General features: G+C 33.6%; 1 protein-coding gene across 1 annotated transcript; it reads left to right on the forward strand.

The window, feature by feature from the left end:
• Positions 1–473: 473 nt before the first annotated feature.
• Positions 474–25,388, forward strand: LOC139484109 (E3 ubiquitin-protein ligase MIB2-like). Its single transcript, XM_071267836.1, has 9 exons — positions 474–487; positions 2,977–3,133; positions 15,606–15,766; positions 16,693–16,816; positions 17,337–17,442; positions 17,931–18,010; positions 19,788–19,921; positions 20,714–20,956; positions 23,616–25,388. Exons 1-9 carry the CDS (start codon positions 474–476, stop codon positions 24,043–24,045), a joined length of 1,449 nt encoding a protein of 482 aa, XP_071123937.1. The 3' UTR covers positions 24,046–25,388.

Below are 25,388 nucleotides of genomic sequence, written 5' to 3' on the forward strand. Positions count from 1 at the left end.
AGTATCAATACATGGACTTTTTCATATTGGCCCTGTAACATGCCCTTGATATTAATAATGGCCTCGGACAGTTGTAATGGCCCTCGGCGTTGCCTCAGGGCCATTACAACCATCCTTGGCCATTATTAACACCTCGGGCATGTTACAGGGCCAATATGAAAAAGTCCATACATTAATACTATATTATAAACTTGTTTTAAGGAAATCAATGCTAGCACTGCATGCAATAATCCTATATCTACCAGTCATCAAATTGCCAAATATGAGAGTACAAGAATAAAGGCTGTGGATTTTCTATAAAAATCTTGATTTATTTGCCACAAAGTCCTCTTTTTCTATTAAATGCAATGGAACAGTAAAAAATAATGCTTTGCATCAAGTTTCCCCTTGGAATATGTACAAAATGGCCTATCTCTATTATTCATTATATCTGTAGTTTTGATACAATTGAAGTTTGAAAAGTTCGTACAAAAATGGCTAAAGAAGGGTACATAAACCTTAAGTCCCGTCGGTGTAAAATTGATATTAATTAACCCCGATGTCTCGAAGTTCAAAAGTAAAAAAAATATTGAAAGAAATAAAAACTTTGAAAATTAATTTACGGATGTTTTTCTTGTTTAACCTATTCATTTCCATAAGTGAGTAAAGCTGTGTAAACATACTTGTTTGTATAACAGTTAAAATGACATGTTTATGATGACCGCCAATCAACACCTTTGTTGATCGTCCAAGCGGAACTTGAATGTGCTGAACCTATTTCACTAAATGGTATAAAAACGAAACGAATTTTAATGATCCAAGCTGAGATTAAATTAACCGTTAGAATAAGAACAATAATTAAAAAATTAGTTATGAAAATAGTTTTACTTTGTTTCGCGAGTGATTCCATAATTTATAGTGTTTGACCTTTGTAAATATGTGTGTATTGATTTTATTTGCTCATCAGTAAAGAATTAACTACGTTAACTGTGTTTACATTTTTATTTATAGAAAGAAAAAATACGGAATAAATACACAATCATATATTATCATATCGAAAAAAGCACAATGATCAATAAATACGTATCTAGTTTACAGAAATCACATATCGGTATTTCAAACATTTCAAACATATGGCGTCACACCCGACCTCGGATGAGTCGAACCTCGGACGAGTCGAATACTTTCGTCTGGTCCCTTCGACTTCGACACAACGAGGTTCGACTGTAATTACAATACATCTGATAATGAGTGTTCATATGCTTTTAATACTTAATATATAATATTCAAGAGCATTTAAAAAGCATTTTTTTTGCAAAATTTCAAATTTTTAGGCCAAAATCTTGTCAGTTGAAGATATTTAATGAATGCGTCAAAAATAAACATCCAAATGCCAATACTAAAATGACCTTAGTTTCACTAATATATGGGGCCATGAAACTTGGCAAGCTATCTCATAATTGTCTAAGCTTAGGTTATGCAAAATTTTATAAAGATTGGTCAAGTCTTTATGTCCTATTAGGTCCAAGGACACAGTTATCGTCCTTTGGTTTTCGTTGTCTATGAATATAGTCCCCAGTGTAAACAGTGTATAACTTTAACTTTTAACTGGTTCTCACTGACTCAAAAAATCTTTTTCCAGTCAGGAATTTGACGACCTTCTATATATGACATGAAACACTTTTACAGACGAACAAGAACTTGATTTAGCTTTAAAATAACTGTAGTTGTGTCTGCTTGTGTAAGATTTATAGCAAGAATGGTTGTATAATATTTTACAATCATCAGTACGAAGATGACCTAGGTCTGAAGCATCATACAATATACTAAAATATACATGATCTTTCTGTGCTCACATAGCCTTGATAAAGCTTTTGTTTGTGTTAATTCCTCGCCTTTTAATAAGCAATCGAGTAAAAGAACCCTGACATATAACACACTTATCCCATTGTATTTCATTCCTACTTAATTTAGGGATTGATGGGCATAGTTTAACATGACTGTGAATGTGTGGCATATTCCGGGTCTGAAACGTGACCGAAGGATTTGATTTGTATATTACAATTATAACAAAACTATCAATTCAAAAAAACAATTAAAGTTATAAAAACCAAAAAAAAAAATGTTTCCTATAACAAAACAACGATATTCAAACTAACTGGACCATTCAAAACATACAAATCGACCATACAACAAGCAAAAAAGAGAAATGAAGTTAGTGACAATTGTCCCGATTAACGGCACGAGAAAAGGCGTGTTTGAATCAAGGCAGAATTATCACTTAATATGCGTTTTAAATTGCTATTTTCTTCTCACCGAATAACATTACACGAAAGATATTTGGCACACATATGTACCATGTCTTATTGATGTAATCAGAGTAAAAATCCCGTGAAAATAACATGCAATAAATTTTCTTTCTTTCAAAATGTGGTAAATTTCAGCTAAAAAAAATAGTCTTACTAAAATCATGAAATACTTATACTTATATTTTATAAATCTTCTCAGCTTTCGTTATATGATAAATTTAATTTTTAAGCTAAATGATAAGCATCATTTGAACAAATAACACAGAAAGCAATAATTTCATTTTTCGTGTTAAAGATGGTCTGTATGATGAGGTATCTTTGGGTACCCTAAACACCACAACATTTTGAAAAACGTGACCATGGAAGCTTACGACGACTTTCATGATTGGAAAATATAATGATTTTTCAATAGTTTGCATATAAATATAGCCGTGTGTTATCCGTTAACTTAAACTCGTTAACTAGACATCTTTTTGATACTGGGCACCCTACTTAGTATCTACTACCTGTTCGAAAGGAAACAATCCCTTCACATTTATAATCAATAAAAAAAAAAATAGAAAAGATTGTTAGCATTCCTATAAAAAGTCACAAATTACTGACATTTATCATGTTTATGGAAACTAATTTCATGGAAATGAATTTTTCATAAATTCACTTTGGATAAAGTTAAATATTTCTTTTACAGGAAGGAAAGTAAAATACTCAAAGTTCTTTTAGACAACAAAGCCTCAGTCAATGCTGTTAATGTCCAAAAAAAATCTGCTTTACATATAGCAGTGAACAAAGGTCAACCTAACTGTTGTAAAGTATTATTAGACAAAGGATGTGACCCAAATCTAAAGGTAAGAGGTCAACCTTTCTACCGTAAAGTGTTGGTAGACAAGGATATAACCCAATCTTAAGGTTAAAGGTTATTTGTTTTCCTGGAAACATTATTATGAATAATGCCATTATATCTGTTCCTGATTTTAATATTGTTTATGTAAAAAATAATCAGTTGAGTTGTATCAGCATCGACTTATCCCACTCCGTACGAAAAACTTGACACGTACTCCAGCCGGACAGTAGCCGTACTGATAACCGTACTTATAATAATTATTTGGACTTTTCTATAAATTGCTTATAATGGAAAACCCGGCTGGACTGTCAGCGAAAGTAGCCGTAAACCGGCTCGAAATATTTAAATTAGCAGGAGTCCGGTTCAGAAAGTCCAGCTGGACTTTCATAAAAGTACGTCTGAAAAAATCCAGCCGGCATTTCTGGCAAAAATATGGCCTCTATAAAGTTCAACCGGACTTTGCAAAGTCAGGCTGAACTTTAAGAAGTCCAGCTGAACTCTTAAAAGTCAAGCTGGACTTCAAAAAATTATGTTTGACCTTTAAAAATGATCTCATCTCAACAGGGGCTGATCCACAAAAAAATGGGGGGGGGGGTCCAGCCCCGCAGAACCCTCCCTCTTGATCCACTACTGCTTAGTTTTTCTTTAGATGGCGGATTCTTCTGATTTGATATGCATCATGCATCCTTGGTATATAATCTGAAAATAAATAAAAACAAAATCGGATGGCAATATGCATATATACTGCTTATTTCGTTATTTTTCTAGTCTTACTGGCAAAACCAAGATATGGGGAATTGTGAAGCTGAATGCTTACTCCTAAAAACTGTGGTTAAAATTATCATGATTATATATATTAAGCCTAAATAACTTTAAAGTGCATAGAAATAAAGTGAAGCTTTGAAAATCACTCAAACTGAAATTTTGTGCATGAATAACTATATTTAATGTAGGTTTTTTTTTAAATTCTTTTTAATCTTCAAAAATAAAAATTAAGCTATTTATTATGTTGCAATTATTTCATCAATACTTTGAAGAAAAAAGAGCATATCAGATAAATATCACCAAAATGTTCGAATTCTGTACATAATGTACTTACCAGAATATGCAATCCAAAATACATGCAAACAGCAATCTTCCTAAATTGAAATTGCTGTCAGTCAGAAGGGTCCATCTTCTCTAATATAATGTGAAAAGAACTACTTCCAAACATTTGCTTTACATCCAAAGTAAATTTCTCATTTTGTTCAAGAAAGAAGACACATCTTCCTGTTTATTCCAAATTCAAATTTTGTTGTTTTGCAATACAAATCAAATCAAATCATTTTTAACCGGATTTTTGTGACAAAAATGTCGGTTATTGATTTGGGGATGTACGGCGGTCGGTCGGTCGGGCGGGCGGGCGGCAATCAAATGTTGTCCGTGCATTAACTCATGAACCGTTCAACCAAAGCTTTTAAAATTTTAATATGTTGTTACTGACAACTAAATGAAGGTCAAGTTCAATAATGGCGATTTTGACTTTTACCGTTCAGGAGTTATGGTTCTTGAAAGATTGAAAAATGGAGTTTCCAGTCGTTTTCGTGCATTTACGCATGAACTGTTCTACCTAAGCTTCCCAAATTTTAATATGTTGTTACTGATGACAAAATTGAGGTCAAGTTCAATAATGGCGATTTTGACTTTTACCGTTCAGGAGTTATGGTTCTTGAAAGATTGAAAAATGGAGTTTCCAGTCGTGTCCGTGCATTTACGCATGAAATGTTCTACCTAAGCTTCCCAAATTTTAATATGTTGTTACTGATGACAAAATGGAGGTCAAGTTCAATAATGACGATTTTGACTTTAAACGTTCAGGTGTTATGGTTCTTGAAAGATTGAAAAATGGTGTTTCCAGTCGTGTCCATGCATTTACGCATGAACTGTTTTACCAGTTCAGTTCAGTTTCTTGTATATTCCTCCATTAAATGTGGAGCACTACCCAAAGGGTATAGTTTGAGCAACTATTTACACCTTAAAACATAGGGAAACAATTAATTAAATTATATACAGATGACTGAATTTGGTTATAATGATCACTAAATAATAGATATCATAATTAATTCATAGGATTGTCATCATAAAGTTTAAAAAAAATATATAATAATTTATATGTGCTAGGGTGTGGGAAAGTGTTAAAAAACAACAACTGCATATACATGTATTTACAAGAATTAAAATGGTCAAAAGTTTAAAATTACTTATAATCATAGCTGAGAGTGCTATACATATATCAGGAATAATAATGAAAAATTTCCTGTAAGACTTATGTAAAGTGGTTGGGGTTTGGACAAAATTTAAGGTATAATATATACAAAAACTTTCTTTACAGTTTAATTTCTATATGGAGATCTTGTCATTACTCTTTTTAAATTATAACTGATATCTTACAATTTTAAAGTGAGGATTTATTTTTAAAAACTTATAAGCCGTAAAGTAGTTGGATGGTATACTATTTGTAAGTAACAATTTTAAGAAGTTTACTTATACTGTACTTGTGATCAGGTTTTTTATCCTTTTTGTGCGCAGCAAGTGCATCTCATAACACATATTTCTAGCAAGAGTTTCAATGTTTTCATACACAGTTGGGTAACAGTTTATGTCCTTGCTAGTACAGTCTATTATGAGCTGCAGTAAATTCCCTTGTTGTTTGATCTTCTTGTATGTTGACGTATCAATTTCATCCATTGTCTGTTCGATTTTTGAGCAGTATTTAGATCTTATTTGCTCTAGTTCTTTGCAGTGTAGAATAAAATGTTCTAGATCTTCATTTTCCTGTTCGCAAATTGTACACATAGGGTTAACTTTTGGATCGAACTTAGCTCTTTTGGCTTGGAATATGTACGTTTGAGTACTTATTCTTGCTTTTATTTCTCCTGCCTTTACATCTTTACTATTGTTTTTTACACTTTTCCATATATTGTGAGCTTCATTTAATGGATTGTTCTGTATCTCTATGTATTTAAGTGATGTTTTTTCCATTTTTTCATTATGACATTCATTTTTCCAGTATTCCTTGATCTTTATTCCTACTAGTCTTTTCCATTCCATTTTATTCAGTGGATTTTCTATGTAGTAGCTACTGGATTTCAAATTGTATTTTGATAGAGTTTTTTCTACTCTGTTGATAAAGTCTTTTCCTCTTTGGTCTGAGAATACTATTTGTCGGCGCAGAATTTCACATTCTATGGTTCCTGGATTTCGAACAATATTCATGAAGAAGGTAAGTACATTTTTGTCTAATGTGATGGCAATAGGTTCTGCTCCTACCAGGGTATATACAGCCATATTTGCTGTATTATTTGGAAGTCCTTGAATTTGTCGGAGGATTTTTCTCTCTGCCAGTTCAAGCATATCCTTTTCTTTTGCAAGTAAGTTCATCACCTCAAGTCCGTATATGCTTCTTGGTACTGCATATGTTCTCCACAGCTTGTATGCAACCATGGGTGAGAATCCCCTTCTGACATGTAACCCAGCTCCAAGAAGGCTGTATATTGTTGCCCTTCCGGTTCTTATTCTTTCTGAGATATTTGCACGGTTTTGCTCGTTTCTTTTGATACCTAGATGTTTGGTTTCATTGGTTATATTGATGTCATTGTCTTCAAATTTCAACGTTGATATGTTTGAGCCTTTTGCATTGTATAGAACCGCTTCAGATTTAGTTGGATTGATTTTGACTAGATCTCTGCTCGTATGGTGTTGTACGATGTCTAATATTCCTTGTGCATCTGCAGTACTATTTGCCAGGACAGCAATGTCATCGGCACATGTTGGTGCAGGGACTTGTATATCACCAATACATGCTCCAAGTCCACTTTTTAATATGCTATCAAGTATGACGTTGTTGTAGCATTTATATAGCGTTGTAGATAGTTTTGCACCTTGTTGAATTCCTTGGAGAACCATGACATCTTCTGTACATTGCCCTTCCCATTTAACCTTGATGCTCATTCCTTTATACAAGTTTCTCAGTAATATCCAGAGTTTTCCTTTTATTCCATAATGGTACAGTTTGTTGAATAGTATTTCATGGTTTAGCTTGTCAAATGCCTTTTCTGCGTCAAGAGTTACTAAGATCAGCAGTATCTTTAATTTCTTACTTTCTTCGATTGCTTCTGATGTGAGGAATGCTGCACATAGTGATGATACTCCTTCTGTAAAGCCTCTTTGCAGGGAGTTTTGTATGTTGTTAAATACAGAGTCAACTCTATCCTTCAATATACTTTGTAATATTTTTGCAAAGGTTTTAGTTACAGTTATTCCTCTATAGCTAGATGGTAATGTTTTGTCTTTTTCTTTCTTTAAGATTGGTGTTAGAATCCCTGTCTTTAGGAAGATTGGTACATCCAAATAGGTTAAGATTAAATTTAGCAAATGTACTATAAAGGGAGTTAACTCTTCCATCCCATGTTTGTAGTGTTCTGCCGAAATTCCATCTTCATCGGGTGCTTTTCCTGCTTTAAGTTTTTCTATAGCTTTATTTACTTCCTTTACATTAACAAGATCTATGCCTTGACCTTTTTCCCTTTCTATGGATTCTATTATATTGTTTTGTATCTCTACTAGCTCTAGTTTTTCAGTGTCAAAATTTTCCTCTATTGTTGGAGTAGCTAGTTGTTGGAAATGTTCTTGCCAGATGTTCATTATGCTTGGTCCATCTTCTGCAGTCTTTTCGTTTAGTTTCAGTATCTTGGTATTAATAAGTGGTGTTTTTCTTTGCATGTTGATAAGCTTGTAAAAAAGTTTTGTATCTGAGTTTGAAGCTTTCATAATTTTTCCCGCTGTTGATTCTCTCTGCGAGGCATAAGCTTGTCTTTGTGCTTTTCGAAGTATTCTCTTTGCAGCTGTCATTTTGATTTTGAGCTCATTACTTCTTTCTTGAGGTGCTCCATGTTGCCTCCAGACTTTAAATGCATTTTTTGATTGCTTTGATGCCTTATCTATTTGTTCATTCCATATCGCCTTTCCCTTTGATTTGATTTTGATTTTTCTTCTATACTTTGGGATTGCTGCTTCTCCGGCTTTATGTAGCAGTTTTTCTAGATTTTTTATATCTTTCTCAATAATTCCTTTTGATTTTTGCATGAGTTTTGGAAGTTCTTTATTGATGACTTCCTTATAAATTTGATGGTCGCAGTCAGTCCATTTAGGTTTTGCTATGATAGTTGTTGCTTTTTCCCTGACTTTTTTCAGTTGGCTGTTCAGTGTCAAGATAACAGGTACATGGTCCGAGGTATTCTCTGGGTCAGTATCAAGGACATCAATTTGTCTGATTTTGTTAATGATTTCTGAGTTACTTTTGAAGAGGAAGTAATCAATTTGTCCTTTCGACATACCATTCTGGTGATAAAATGTCTCTTTTACTGGGCATTTCTCAGTATTTCCTATACATTTTTCCTTGCAGAAAGTCTTTAGGATTTTATCATGAGGTGTCGAGCTTCTATCCAGTGACCCGTTCATGTCTCCACATACTATAATTTCGTGTGTGTCTTTATATTTCTCTATCATTTCATCAATTTGAGCCAATGTGTCTTTGTATTCGATGTCTGCATTTTTGCTATCTGATGGCATATATACATTTATAAGACATATTGGTTTGTCTCCTTGTTGAATATGTATGGCTTGTATTCTATTTCCACCGTCTATCAGTTCCTTTATATTTTCATTAATTTCTTTTTTCCAGATTATGGCTACTCCACCATATCCCCTTTTCATTGATATGTTGAAATCAGGATCATCATTATCATCAACACTTTTAGCTATGTATCCGCTATTTTCAGTAATTTCAGCTATGATTTTCTTTTCCGCATCAGTGTTCTTGAATGCATAGCACATGTACATCCCTTAACAAGTTTTTGATATAGAGGGCATTTGATTTCACATTTTGTACATTGAGTGTACCTATAATGATATCCTCCCTTTTATCTTGTTTGATCGGCCACTGCCTAAAAAATGGTTTGGTTTCTTTCTATTCCCATCTTCTTTTGCTTCTAGATTGTCAGCCTGAACTAGTCCCTTTAGATGCTTAGGACCACCAACATTGGCCCCCCTTTGAGAGGGGAACTTCTGATGGCAGTCCGCTTCCAGCGGGGCGTCCCCACTAGAAGCCGTTGTTATAAGACCAGTTCTGGGCATGACATCTACTTGATGGCTTACTTCTGTATGTGCTTTGGCTTCATTATTTTTGGCGGCAGCTGAATTTGTCAGATTGATGGTCATTCTAGCTTCTTTTGTTGGTTCTTTGTCTATTTGGTTAGTATTATCATCCTGATTTGTTAGTTGTTGCAATTGTTTTTGTCTTTCAAGTTCTTCTGCATGACTTTGTTTAGCTATTACTGGCATGCTTGTTCTTTGGTCATAAACTCTTTTATTGATGTTTCTTTGACTTTGTTCCTTTCTGTTTGTCTGTTGCTGACTATATCCTTGGTGTTGATCTATATTTTGTGGTATAGGTTGTGGAGTCATCCTATATTGCTGTCTGTATAAATGTGCATTTTGTATCATGTTAGTGTTGATACTGCCAGTTGGTACATGTATACTTCTATAGCCAGGATAATGGTGGCTACTTTGGCTATTTACAGGTATAGCCTGTATTCTGTTATTGTAGTACATTGGCGCTTGAATATGGCCAGGATTTATTCTGCTCTGCTCTGTTGGTATTTGGCTATAGTGTGGAGGTGCCATAGGTGTCATGAATAGTGGATTGGCTTGGTTAGGAATCCTGGATTGCTGATTTATAAGCTGTGCACCAGAGTGCTGATCACTCATTTGATGTTGGTTTGAGTTCCTAGTATTGTCAATATTCTGATTATAAGGATAATATTCATGACTTCCTGGTCTTTGCCACATTCCTACTTCTTTCTGTAATTCCATTATTTGCAGTTTGTTTCTTAATTCGTTCATCTCCATTTGATGTTTTATTCTTAGGTCTCTATTTTCCATTTCTAACCTGAAGTTGTTCAGCATCATATCGACTTTGTTTATAGTCTGTTCCTGCAAGTTGTTGCTACAGTCACACTTTGGCTGGTAGGTATTTAAGTTACTTTTGTCAATAGTGCTTTCTTCTGATTGCATCCTAAGTAGATTGATTGTGTTTCTATAGTCTCTATTGGTATCTTCCACTATGACTATTCTTGCTCTGCATTGTGCTAATTGATCTTCAAGCTGTTGGTTAGTTTCATTTACATTTTTGCACTTATATTGCCTTTTCGGTTTTGCCTTGATGTTTTTTGGCTCATCTACATTTTCTATTTGTTCATTCCTGCTGTGCTGAACCATTTGGCTTTGCTGTTTGTATGAAGCCGTTTTGTTCATTTCTACCATGTCTGGTACTTCTGTGTTAGAATTTCTTGTTTCTTCCTTCGTGATCTGCGTTCTAGTTGGACTGTCTTTAGATGTATATTCTGGCATATTTTTAACTATATGGCCTATTTCGCTATAATCCTCTGTCACGCTTTGTTCATCTAGAAGTAACTTTGGTATTGTTTCTTCTGTATCTATAATTGAGTTATTGCTTCTTGTTGATATATTTACCACGTCCATGTCCATGATAGAGCAACTCCTACATGAATATTGTTCTTCTTCAGTTTGGCTTATTCTTGCAGGATCAATGTTTTCACATGCATAGTGAAACAGTTGACTGCATGCAATACAATCTATGGATGTTTCTGGTTGTGCTGTCTGATTGCATATGGCACAGTAGTTATGTATAGTAGACATGTTGACTGTACTTGTGTCCTGACTGGGTGTTGTTTCATCTTCTGACCATTCAATGGCTCTATTCCAGTTACTTAATAATTCTGTGTCTGTATTTTGTATACATTCTGTCCCTTTGGATACTTGTATTCTATTTATGTGGTTGATTTTAGGTTGATTATTTGTTGTGAATGATTCGTTCACTGTTCCTCTTATTTCTATATCAACTTCATTTCTCTTGATTATGTTTATCTGTTCCTCTATCTGTTTGTTGTAAATCTTATAGTTCCCTCTTGATTTCATTCTTTCTTTTATATCTTCAATGTGTGTCAAGAAGAGTTCCATACCTTGGCCATTAACCTCTACCTTTGATGTAGTATGGAATAGATTGATGCGATAGAGTTGTCTGTTATTACTTCTATTTCTGACCGAATGTGAAGTTCTGATGCATAGCCCTTGATTATCATGCTGGTGTTTGGGCAAGAGCTTGTTTGTAGAGTGTTGTTCGAAGTATATGTCTATTTCCCCCTTTAAGACTTCATAAGCAGCTGCTGATAGCTCTAGGATGTAGTTTTGATGTTTCTGCTCAATTTTTATGTCCATTGCTCTATTACATGCTTCTAGTTTTTTGTCCAGGGCCCTGGTTTTATTGATACTAAAGTTTTCATATTTAGCTGGTGTATAGGGCTGAGGTTTGCTCTTGGTTCTTGCTGATGTTCTAGTCTGGATACTCATTTTTCACTTTATATATATTGCTGTTTTCTTTTAACGAAGAAGTTCTATGTAAGTTAATGTGCAATCAGCGGGGCGTCCCCACTGAAAGCTAGCTTAGATTAGAATTTTCCAGTTAACTTTTATATCTTCCGATATCCGGGTTTAATGAGTATGTAGATATATATCTCTATATTTGCAGGTTATACAATATAGACTGGTGTTATATAAAAGCTGCTTATATTTCTATATATGAATGTTATTGTATATGGAATGGATAAATATGGTTGATATGAAGTTTATATATATATAGTGTTCTATTCTACTCTATCTATAACATTGATGGAGAATTTTGGTTGCTATTCTTCTCATCCAAAGCTTTGCTAGTAATGAATTTGGATGTACGCCGTCAGTTCTGTATAGATTAAAGTTGTAGTATTCGTCAGTACCGCCTTTTCTTTTAGATGTTTTTCGAATGTCAAGATCAAATTTAGGTGATTTTTCTGTAGATTGATTTATTTCTTGGATGAAGGTATTTAAGAGATATAACTGGTTTTGAAGTGTTTGGTCGTCGTCACTGAAAATGTCCGGGTTTTTGTGGCCTTGAGATCTGTTCCAACGTTGAATAGAGTATGGCGGAATTTCTAAGAAGATGATTTTTGAATTTGGTTTTATTTTGGTGATGAGTTCCTTAAGTTCGATGAATTTTCTTCTTAGATATCTGACGTTTGAATCGTTTTGGTTCACAAGAGAGATGTATCTGGTAGTTCTGTTAAGTTCGGTTAAATTACAAGTTCCTAGCCAAATATAAAAAGTGATGTTTTTGTGTTGATGGCAGATTGATGGTAATTCTTTTTCAGCCCAATCAATAGCTTGCTGTACTTTTTGTCCTTTTTTTGTGATGAATTTGATGTTTAGGAAATCTTCAGTTGTTATAGCTCTTTTTATGTAGTTTCCTTTACTATCCGATATAATAATGGGTTGGCTTTGGACTGTTTTATCCTGAATATCTCTCTTATTTACTCTTAAGTATCTGCTTGACTTTATAATTTTATTCTCAGACATGTATCAATCTTTTGAGGAACAGAATACTAGGTTTTCTATCAGCTCAAAACAGGATATTAGTTGAAACACAAGTACAGTGTGTTTAAGAAAAAATTTAATTTTAACTATTTTAAGTATTTATCTATGCAGTACAAAAAATTTAAAGATAAAAGGGGGAGGGGTCTAAAACAAAAGACTTTATTTGCGAAAATTAAGGTAGAGAATGGAAAGCCAAAAAATTTATTTAAATAATCGAAATGATTATCCAAAAGTATGAGCAATTTATTTAGAAAATAAAAGGAGGAGGGGTCAAAGTTGTCAAATATGGAATGGAAAAGTTTATTTAAATAATCAAGATGATTGTACAAAAGTATGAATTTATTTAATCTATTTGTTTATAAGTCACGGAAATACTTTGACTTGCTGTATGAAAAAATAAAATTTATTTCTCAAAATTCAGAATTCAAAAATGGCGCTGAAAATTTTGATGGCCGTCCAGCAAGGCCAGCAAAATAAATTAGTTCAAAAACACCGTGCAATATACAAAAATGCCTGAAATAATTATCTAAACAAGGTATAGTGACCTATAAGATTTAAATGTGAGGAAACAAGTGCAAATAAAGACTTATAAACTCTCCGTATTTGGATCTGTGATCTGTGCAAAAACTTCGTGCTGCTATACAACGTCCATTCGGAACAGGTTTGAGTTAGCAAAATTTTAATATGTTGTTACTGATGACAAAATAGAAGTCAAGTTCAATATTTAATGACGATTTTGACTTTTACCGTTCAGGAGTTATGGTTCTTGAAAGATTGAAAAATGGTGTTTCCAGTCGTGTCCGTGCATTTTCTCATGAACCATTCAACCAAAGCTTTTGAAATTTTTATATGTTGTTACTGATGGCAAATTAGAGGTCAAGTTCAATAATGATGATTTTGACTTTTACCGTTCAGGAGTTGTGGTTCTTGAAAGATTGTGAAATGGCGTTTCCATACACGTTGTTGCATTTACTCATGAACCATTCAATCTAAGCTTTTCAAATTTTAAGATGTTGATACTGATGACAAAATGGAGGTCAAATTTGATATTGACGATTTTCACTTTCACCATTCATCAGTAATGGTTCTTGTGATATTGCCAGGACACAAATAAATATTAATAAATCCGGTTTGCTGTCGTTGTGACAGCCTCTTGTATTGGTGTAAAATCCAAATATTGGATTGTTACCAAGACACACATGACAATCATTACAAACATATAATATCTAATACATGAGGTTGTTTGAGGAGCTGTGAAAATTTTCTTCCTCTGACTTCTTGCATATATGTCTTAATTTTGAATATTGTGATATATTAAAAAAAGAAAATCAAATATTAATTTGTTGAATTATGAAATGTTTAATAAAAGTGATAATAATTGCAGATATATGTATTTAGAAATGTGTTATCCTTCAAATGGCCTCATGATCAACCTCTGTTTAGTGTAGATGCTACTTCCTGTGACCAGTCCAGACTGAGGTTAATTGAAAACAGATGTCACAGTTCTACAAGACTACTGCTATTAAATCACTGTTATGGCTCAAGTTTCTAATTGATGTTAAAGAATGATGATAATTATTTATTTTATGCATTTATCTTATTGAATATAAATATACTAGAAAATGTATAAATTTAACATTTAACAGATGTTAAATTTTGCTAGGGGTTTTATTTCATGGAAAAGTAAAAATGTTAAATAATTGTTGAAAACATATTAACTGGGGTATAATTCAATCAAAATTCATTCACCTATATTAAATTTCAATTTTCCATTTACAGTCTTATGTTAAATATTTTAAAATTTTATAATGGAATTGAAAATCTAGGGAAAAGATCACATCTTATAGTTTGATCTTAAAGTATATTGTAAAAAAAATATGATATCATTATTATAACTTGCAAATTTTCATTTATAACTATCTTCCATTTTGAAAGAAATTGTTCCTATCAAAGAACAGAATCCTAGTGGCAAACTTTTATTTCTGTAAGGGAAGATTTGGCTAAATTCCTGCTCATAAATGACTGTAAAATTTTCTAAGACAAAAATCCTGCTGATCATTCTACAGAAAGAATAATTTTCTTCAAAAGTCCAGCCGTGTTTATTTTCCTGTCAGAATAAAAAAAAAAGTGTGGTTGGACTTTTAAGAAAATACAGGCTGGCAAATAACCGAAGTATGAGAAAAAGTACGTGTACGGCTCTTTTCAGACTGGACTTTTCAAAGTCAGACTGGAATACGTCTCAAGTCCAGCTGAAGTCCAGTTGAACTCCTGTTGAAATTTTCGTACGGGCGCTTACAACATAGTATTTAGTGTAATTTTCTATCCATGCAGTGTTCTACTTCATTACAAAATTAAGCAATTGTTGCAATTTCTCTTCCTACAGGAGTTATATATGAGAAGCATATTTTTCAAAACTCATTTGATTTCAGTTCAAGTTTCAAAGATGATATTGTTTGCATTCAATTAAGAATTGAATGCTTCTTTTTGTAACTTCATATGGTTGTAAAAGCGCTGACAGAAGTACATTTTGTATGAAGCATGAAAGCGCTTCATTCTTAAAATAAACACATGGTCATCGCTTTAATACAACCCTAAGAAATTACAAAAAGAAGCATTCAATACCTATAATTACAATTTTAAGCTAGGATTAAGAAAACACGATTTTTATCAAGTTTTTATTTAATTTACCTGTGCACTTTTTTGTAGGACCTCGTGTCATCATGAGTGATAAATGTTATTGTGTAATGAAGTTGATTAAGGAATAATCCGAGATTGCAGTTTATAGCCAATCATTTTAAATGTTTATGAACTGGAGCAAAATTGATAAATATTGAAATGGGAGAGTGTAGGCCAATGGAACAATATGTGTTAATCAGTGTTATATTATTCAGAATGGTGATAACCAATACCTTTTCTTAGTAGTAGAGAAATGTGTTTGTATTTTCCAGGATCATTACTTTGACACAGCAATGCACGATGCCATATCACAGAAAGATACCTCTAAAGATATATTGAAATATGTCCTGGGATCTAAAATGGCAAAGTTTACCACAGAAAATAGTCGTGGATTTAATGTTCTACACTGGGCAGTTTTAATGGATAATAAAGAGTTAGTTTTAGTTGATAAATATGGAGAAAACAGATAAATTTATAATTATATTATATTATCTCTATTTTACGAAATTTTCCATTGATCTTACTGACTGATAATTTCCTTTCTCAGCATAATAGAGTGATATGAAAAGTTATTGCTAGAAACTAAGGGCCTGTTGTCAATGAAATTAACAATGTCGTCATAGGTAAAATAGTGATAAACAGATTATAATTGGTCATCTCAACTTGCTTGCTTTTCTCACTTTCACTGTACCGGCTAACAGGAGAAAAACAATTGCATTGTGATGATTTATAAATAATAAACAATTATCTGCCATGTATTAATCAAACTCATCATAGATACCAGGACTAAATTTTGTATATACGCCAGACACATGTTTCGTCTACAAAAGACTCATCAGTGACGCTCGAATCCAAAAAAGTTAAAAAAGGCCAAATAAAGTACGAAGTTGAAGAGCATTATGGACCAAAATTCATAAAAGTTTTGCCAAATACTGCTAAGGTAATCTATGCCTGAGGTAGAAAAGCCTTAGTATTTAAAAAAATTCAAAATTTTGTAAACAGGTAATTTATAAATATAACCATATTAATGATAATTCATGTCAGCACAAAAAGTGCTGACTACTGGGCTGGTGATACCCACGGGGAAATAAATCTCCACCAGCAGTGGCATCGACCCAGTGGTTGTAAATAAACTCATCATAGATACCAGGACTAAATTTTGTATATATACATATACAATAATTCACAGTAGAATGTCATGTCAGAACCATTTCAAGTTGTCTTAATTTCTACAAGATTGAATTTAAAATAATGTTTATTAATACCATATATATCACTTGTCCTACATAAACTGTCACATTTCATCTTGTTGTCTGAAACTGCATGGTCAAAATTAATAATATATATTTCTGTTGACAGCTCTGTAAAGATGATAATAGGCAATGATAGAACCTGTGTAAATACCAAGATGAAGGATGGCAGTACAGCCATGCATATAGCTGCCGCGGAAGATAGAGTGGAGATTGCCAGTATTCTTCAGTCTGTAAGTAAGATTACATGACAGGTGCCACATGTGGAAAAAGATCTGCATACCTTTCTAGAGCACAAGAGATCACCCCAACTTTTTGGTGGTGTTGGCTGTTTTAGTTTTCTATTCTAGTTTTGTGGAATATTGATTGTATGTTGGTCTTTTTCTATTTTTAGCCATGACATTTATTTATCGACTTATGACTTTGCCTCATTTAGATTTATCTTATTTACCAAACACGTTAATTTTTGTATGCTGATTAATTACTTACCTAAAGAAAGACTTTGAAAAGCCTCAGTTGTACAAATAATCAAATAATCACAGAGTACAATTTAAGCTCAATTGAAATATGAATAAAATTGAAGAATATCGTCTAATCTCTAAAAGGCCCTTTTCTGCTAAATAGTAACATCTAATTTCTTGGGTTTGTTGTCTATTTTCTGGTTTCTACCTCTACACAGTTAGCTAGCATTGAGTAAAAACATGGCAAACTCAATCAAGGGATCAATTGAATATTTTTTTATGATCTTTACAGAAAGGTGCAGCAGACATGAACATAAGAGATAACACGAAAAGGACACCTTTGATTTTAGCTGTTTATCATGGCAAAAAGAAAACCATGGAATTACTCCTAACTGTTGGTAAGTCTTATGTCTGATTCATAGAGCTAAATGTTTTTTTTTCATATTTGTTGGGGTGTGTTTTCAGGGACAAAAGTAAAAAGTGGACTTAAGATGTTATCTTACATCAAGACAAAAAGACATCAAATAATTACTGATAATGGTTAGGACTAAAGCAGTAGGAATCATTAAGAAATAGTTAATGCTGATGAGGGTAGACAACCTGTGACCAATTAAAAAAGAAGGGAGGATTAGAAAAGGGATAACATAATTCTGGGATAGAGAGAGGATTCCTATATATAGGTGTAATTTTATCTTCTTGATTTTAATGAATCAATTGTTTTTATATGTTGTCTTCTTAAACTTAAAGCCTCAAGTTTACCTTATAATACAGAAAATTATGGTAGCTGCACTGAACTCTGCTAAATACATTTATTCCTAGCCAACTCCCCTGGTTCTGTATATTTAGCTATGTTGTGTGGTATTTATATGTTAGACTTATATTGTAGGCTGTGATGTCAATGCTCAAGATAGTGGAGGTAATACAGCTTTACATGTGGCATTTGTCGTGAAAAACCAAGGCCAAGCGGTAAGTTACATGTGGCACAGGTAAAGAAAAACTAAGGTCAAGCAGTAAGTTACATGTGGCACAGGTCAAGAAAAACTTAGGCCAAGCAGAAAGTTACATGTGGCACAGGTAAAGAAAAACTAAGGCCAAGCAGTAAGTTACATGTGGCACAGGTAAAGAAAAACTAAGGCCAAGCAGTAAGTTACATGTGGCACAGGTCAAGAAAAACCTAGGCAAAGCAGAAAGTAACATGTGGCACAGGTCAAGATAAACCTAGGCCAAGCGGTAAGCAACATGTGGCACAGGTCAATAAAAACTTAGGCCAAGCGGTAACTCACATGTGGCACAGGTAAAGAAAACTAAGGCCAAGCAGTAAGTAACATGAGGCACAGGTCAAGAAAGACTTAAGCCAAGCGGTAAGTAACATGTGGCACAGATCATGAAAAACTTAGGGTTAGCAGTAAGGAACATGTGGCACAGATAAAGAAAAACTTAGGCCAAGCAGTAAGTTACGTATGGCAAAGGTAAAGAAAAATTTAGGCCAAGCGGTAAGTTACATATGGCACAGGTCAAGAAAGACTAACGCCAAGCGGTAAGTTACATATGGCACAGGTCAAGAAAGACTTAGGCCAAGAGGTAAGTTACATGTGGCACAGGTCAAGCAAAACTTAGGCCAAGCAGTAAGGAACATGTGGCACAGGTTAAGAAAAACTTAAGCCAAGTGGTAAGTTACATATGGCACAGATCAAGAAAAACCTAGGCCAAGTGGTAAGTTACATATGGCACAGGTCAAGAAAAACTTAAGCCAAGCAGTAAGTAACATGTGGCACAGGTCAAGAAAAACCTAGGCCAAGTGGTAAGTAACATGTGGCACAGGTCAAGAAAAACCTAGGCCAAGCGGTAAGCAACATGTGGCACAGGTCAATAAAAACTTAGGCCAAGCGGTAACTCACATGTGGCACAGGTTAAGAAAAAGACTTAGTCAAGCGGTAAGTTACATATGGCACAGGTCAAGAAAAACTTAGGGTAAGCTGTAAGTTACATGTGGCACAGGTCAAGAAAAACCTAGGCCAAGTGGTAATTACATGTGCCACAGTTCAAGAAAACCCTAGGCCAAGGTGAAAAACTTGTGTCATAGGTTAAGAAAAACTTAAATCAATCAGTAAGCTTCATGTGGCATAGGTCAAGCTGTAAGTAACATATGGTATAGGTCAAGAAAACTTGAGGGAAGCTGAAGTTTACATGTGGCACTGGTTGTAAAAGAGGGACGATAGATACCAAAGGGACAGTCAAACTCATAAATCTAAAACAAACTGACAACGCCATGGCTAAAAATGAAAAAGACAAACAGAAAAACAATAGTACACATGACACAACATAGAAAACTAAAGAATAAACAACACGAACCCCACCAAAAACTAGGGTGATCTCAGGTGCTCCGGAAGGGTAAGCTGACCTATGGCATAAATGAAGAAAAACTTTGGTCAAGATATTATTTCATGTGGCAGAGGCCAAGAACAACTTAAGTAAGCTGTAGGCTACATATGGATAAGGTTAAACCTAAGGTCAAGTTCTAAGACATGTGTACTCACAAGTAAAAACAAAATGAAGCCCGACAGTTATATTTAGCACTATTAAAGATAACTTCAATAACTTGCTGCAGGGGTCTGGAAAACTGGAGGCTAAGGACGATTATGTTTAGCGCAGTTCAACGAAAATGAGTCCAATCTCTAAGTTACTTGTGATATGGGTACAGCCAGTTTTTATCTATATATAATACCTGATATTTTAATTTCAGGTTGCATTTGACGAGGCAGCCAGTAGCATCATACGTTTACTAGTAAAAAGTGGAGCTAATATAAAAATAAAGAATGATGAAGGGAAAACACCATTAGACTTTGCTATAAATGATGACAAGCATTTCAGGAAAATGTGAGTTTATACAAATTAGATGAATCTATTTGGTCAATAGAATTGTTATGTGAAACGGCAAATGTTAACCTAGGATCTCTATGTAGAAAACATTGTTTACTTTTGTAAGGCAACAACAATACAAAGTAATCAGACATAAAAAGGTGTCTATACCATCTTTAATGTTTGACACATGTCATATTTGTCTTTTAAAAACAAAGAAGTGGTATGATTGACAATGAGACAACTCTCCACAAGAAACTTAGACACAGAAATTAACAGCTATAGGTCTCTGTACGGCCTTCAACAATGGACAATGCCCTTACCGCATTGTCAGCTATAAAAGACCCTGAAATAACAAATGTAAAACAATTCAAACGGCCTAATTAATGTACAAAAAAATGAATGAAAAATATGTAACAAAGCAACAAATGACAACCACTGAATTACAGGCTCCTGACTTTGAACAGGCACATACATACAGAATGTGGTGGGGTTAAAAATGTAAGAAAGGATCCCAACCCTCCACTTAACCTGGGACAGCAGTGTAACAGTACAACATAAGAACGAACTATAAAAATCAGTTTAAAAAGGCTTAACTCCTGAGATGGATACAAATAGAAATATATCTAACAAAAACACAGAGAGGAATTGTCTTATTTGTTCAAGCTACTCAAGAGACAATGTTTACATTTTTCCTCCAATGTAAAATTATAGCATGTATAGTTTGATTTGGAAAAGATGGCTGACAACCTATTAACTTTTAATTTCAAGACCTTTAAAAGGTGTGTAGCATGCTATTATCTATTTTAGGTTAGCTAAACAAGAAAAAAAGGAAGATTTTGCCACCACTGCTATAGGTCTTCCTTCACCCTCTAATTGGACAGACATGAGTGGGGGAACTGCATTGAAGGTTTCTATTGATCCAACCAAAGGTGGAATTATGCAGATAGAATTTGACAATGTTAAACAGAAGTTTGAGAAGACCCTACCTCAAGCCAGAATTATATCAATCCATAGAATACAGAATATGTTTCAATGGGAAAAGTATTACTTGTAAGTCATAACTTTGTCCTCTCTTGTTTGTATTTATGTCTGTTGGAAATGTTTTACTATAACCTCCCTTGATGCAACTCTTCTGTAGGAAATGTAAAACAATATTCTGTTCTTATCTTATTTTCCAATGTATATAAATTTTAACTTAAACATCTATTTAGATAATTTTGTAATCTTCTTTGTAAAAAAATATATGTTCACCATTTATACATATAACTTCATAGGTACTCCAAAATAATGTATCAACAAAAATTTTCCTCCTTTTTTAGCTCACCTGTCCCGTCCGTCGTCTGTCGTCTGTCGTCCGTCGTCTGTCGTCGTCCGTCGTCTGTCGTCGTCTGTCGTCGTATACTATTTCAAGAATCTTCTCCTCTGAAACTACTGGGCCAAATACTTTCAAACTTTAACTGAAAGTTCCTTAGGGTATCTAATTTATAAATTGTATCCGAAGTTTTGATCTATCAACAAACATGGTCGCCATTGCTAAAAATAGAACATAGGGGTTAAATGCAGTTTTTGGCTTATAACTCAAAAACCAAAGCATTTAGAGCAAATCTGACATGGGGTAATATTGTTTATCAGGTCAAGATCTATCTGCCCTGAAATTTTCAGATAAATCAGACAACCCGTTGTTGGGTTGCTGCCCCTGAATTGGTAATTTTAAGGAAATTTTGCTGTTTTTGGTTATTATCTTGAATATTATTATAGATAGAGATAAACTGTAAACAGGAATAATGTTCAGCAAAGTAAGATTTACAAATAAGTCAACATGACGGAAATGGTCAGTTGACTCCTTTAGGAGTTATTGCCCTTTATGGTCAATTTTTAACCATTTTTCGTAAATCTTAGTAATCTTTTACAAAAATCTTCTCCTCTGAAACTACTGGGCAAAATACTTCCAAACTTTAACTGAATGTTCCTTAGGGTATCTAGTTTGTAAATTGTATCCGAAGTTATGATCTATCAACAAACATGGTCGCCATTGTTAAAAATAGAACATAGGGGTCAAATGCAGTTTTTGGCTTATAACTCAAAAACCAAAGCATTTAGAGCAAATCTGACATGGGTTATATTGTTTATCAGGTCAAGATCTATCTGCCCTGAAATTATCAGATGAATCAGACAACCTGTTGTTGGGTTGCTGCCCCTGAATTGATAATTTTAAGGAAATTTTGCTGTTTTTGGTTATTATCTTGAATATTATTATAGAGATAAACTGTAAACAGCAATAATGTTCAGCAAAGTAAGATTTACAAATAAGTCAACATGACGGAAATGGTCAGTTGACCCCTTTAGGAGTTATTGCCCTTTATAGTCAATTTTTAACCATTTTTCGTAAATCTTAGAAATCTTTTACAAAATTCTTCTCCTATGAAACTACTGGGCCAAATACTTCCAAAATTTAACTGAATGTTCCTTAGGGTATCTAGTTTGTAAATTGTATCCGAAGTTATGATCTATCAACAAACATGGTCGCCATTGCTAAAAATAGAACATAGGGGTCAAATGCAGTTTTTGGCTTATAACTCAAAAACCAAAGCATTTAGAGCAAATCTGACATGGGTTATATTGTTTATCAGGTCAAGATCTATCTGCCCTGAAATTTTCAGATGAATCAGACAACCTGTTGTTGGGTTGCTGCCCCTGAATTGATAATTTTAAGGAAATTTTGCTGTTTTTGTTTATTATCTTGAATATAATTATAGATAGAAATAAACTGTAAACAGCAATAATGTTCAGCAAAGTAAGATCTTCAATTAAGTCAATTTGACCAAAATTGTCAATTGACCCCTTAAGGAGTTATAGCCCTTTAAAGATTTTTTTTTCACAATTTGTTCATCATGTTGACTTACTTTAAAAAATCTTCTCCTTTGAAACTGCTGTATCAATTTCAGCCAAACTTAGGCTAAATGAGTTTCAGAGTATCTAGTATAAATTTTATATTTTATTTCCTTGTACATGTATGTCAAAAAACATAGCTACTATGGCTAAAATAGAACATAGGAGAAAATTATTAATTTTTTTTGGCTTTTGAAGAAAATAGGACGATCCAAAAAGCATTTAAATAAATTGATAAGCCAAAATAATCATTGATGAGAGATTTAACCAAAAGAATTAAGGTGAGCGATTCAGGCTCTTGAGAGCCTCTTGTTGTATTTTCAAATGCAACTTCTAATCATTACTTGTCATCAGTAACCTAACTTTTGCCACTAGTGGAATAAGATCTAGAACTGCTTGCCCTTCCTAATAGGATGAAGATCGGCGTAAAGGGGGTATCTGCACGGAAGAACGCGAAATAGAATTGCCATTTCACGATAAACAAACAATAAAAAAAAAATGTCTTGCACATTGATCTTTTACCAATTTCACAAAACACCGTGAATAACGAACCTTTTTCACGGCTGCACGTGAAATAAAAATGGAAAAACATGTTGCACGAAAATAACCCTTTATTACCACCCTCATGGAAGTATAGTTATATTTTTAGCTCACCTGGCCTTTAAGAATCAAAATAGAGCATATGGGTAAAAGTGCATTTAAAGCTTAATATATCTCCAAAACTAAAGCTGTAAAAACAAAGTTGAGTGGGTAAACATTATTCTCAGGTTATGGTCTTTTATTCTAGAGAATGTTAAAAAATATTAATCATTTTTTGCAGGAAAAAAAGGAAGTTAGAATATGGTTATGGAAATGGATGTGCCAATGAGTTAACGTTGTTTCATGGTACAACTCCAGATAAACTGGATGTCGTCATTGATGAAAAAAAATTAGATTCACGACTTGCCGGAGGTCCTATGGGTGAATTTCATTTGTTTGGCAGGGGTACCTATTTTGCCACAGATGCTTACTTTTCAGATATGTACTCTCAAGCTGATCAGAACGGACATAAATTTATGTTTCTTGCGAAGGTGTTAGCAGGGAAGACTTGTATCGGCAGACCAGACTATTTAAGACCACCTCCTCAAGATAACAAGAATCCAAACAGTCCAATATTTGATAGCTGTGTTGACATTGAAAAGAACCCTAGGATTTACTGTATATTTCATGATACCCAGTACTATCCAGAATACCTTATTGAATATACATAACCTTTTATGGAAATGATGTTGTGCTTTTTCTTAGTGTTGTAAACATTGCAGAAATGGATAACTTTAACCTTAACAAGATTTGCAGCTTTAATGTTGTTAAGACGACAGAACTATATACCTGGTGAGAGTCAGATGTCTTGTGATGTGGGCTTTTAATTTTTATATAATTTTGACTAATTGTCATACATATATGATAGTAGTTGTTGGATGTTATTTATTTATCACATTTGCATATACTGGGGTACCCTGGATTCATAATTATTTGTTGGGTATCAATTTATCGCGGGTTTCGTGCGTACAGGTAAACAAAGAATTCAAATATTCAACGAATTACAAATATCATACACTGAATGGACATAATGGAAAAGATGTCTAGATATATATTGTTTGTGTTAGTCACTGTGCAATTTAATTAAAAACCGATCTCTCATCGCTCCCGTTTTCTGATATGTCGAGTGGAAGATCTAACGAAACCCGCTTTGAGGTCACATGTGAGTGACCTCGTAGGTGTGTCTTTTTCGACCAATGAAAATTGGTCTTCGACGATCTTGAAAGTTTATCGTCAGGTAAAGGAATTTAACTCATTTTATTTACGAAGAAATCGTCAGTCCAAATAATTCATAAACTTTTTTGATTAGCTTGTTAATAGGTTGTCAATTCATTTGCATATCATTACAAATTTCATAACTTCCAGTTCACTCACATGTGACCTCAAAGAGGGTTTTGTTAGATCTCCCACGCGACATAACAGAAAACAGGAGCGATGAGAGATCGGTTTTTAATTAGATTGGTCACTGTGTAGTTTAAAAAATTATAAAATTGAGAATGGAAATGGGGAATGTATTCTTGTCTTATAATCACCTCCAATAATTGATCACATTAATTATAATTTTCCATTTTATGGTCAAATGAAAACAATTACATTTTTACATGTTTGTTGAATTTTCTGATATATTTTTAACTTCTTCACTCTGTTGTAAACTTTCTTTTTTACCTAGTTATGGAAGTATACCACTTATCCATAGCCCCATTGCTTTTTATTTTAAATTCCTGAGTTTCATGCAACCAGGCAAAACTCTTTTCTTTTACGTTCAAATAAAGTAAATTTGAGAGGTACAAATCCTTAGTATTTCAAAATTCAAAGTTTTGTAAATAGTTGATTTATAATTATGACCATATCAATTATAATTCATGTCAACACAGTGGGGCTGACTACTTGGCGGGTGATACCCTCAGGTAATAAAAGTGGCATCAACCGACTTGATCAAGTTAGCATTTTATTTGAATACTATGAATTTTTAATTGGTAGGGAGACTATATATTCCATGCAATAATCACAGACT

Source organism: Mytilus edulis, chromosome 8 (genome assembly GCF_963676685.1).
Source record: "Mytilus edulis chromosome 8, xbMytEdul2.2, whole genome shotgun sequence".
NCBI classification, from domain to species: domain Eukaryota; kingdom Metazoa; phylum Mollusca; class Bivalvia; order Mytilida; family Mytilidae; genus Mytilus; species Mytilus edulis.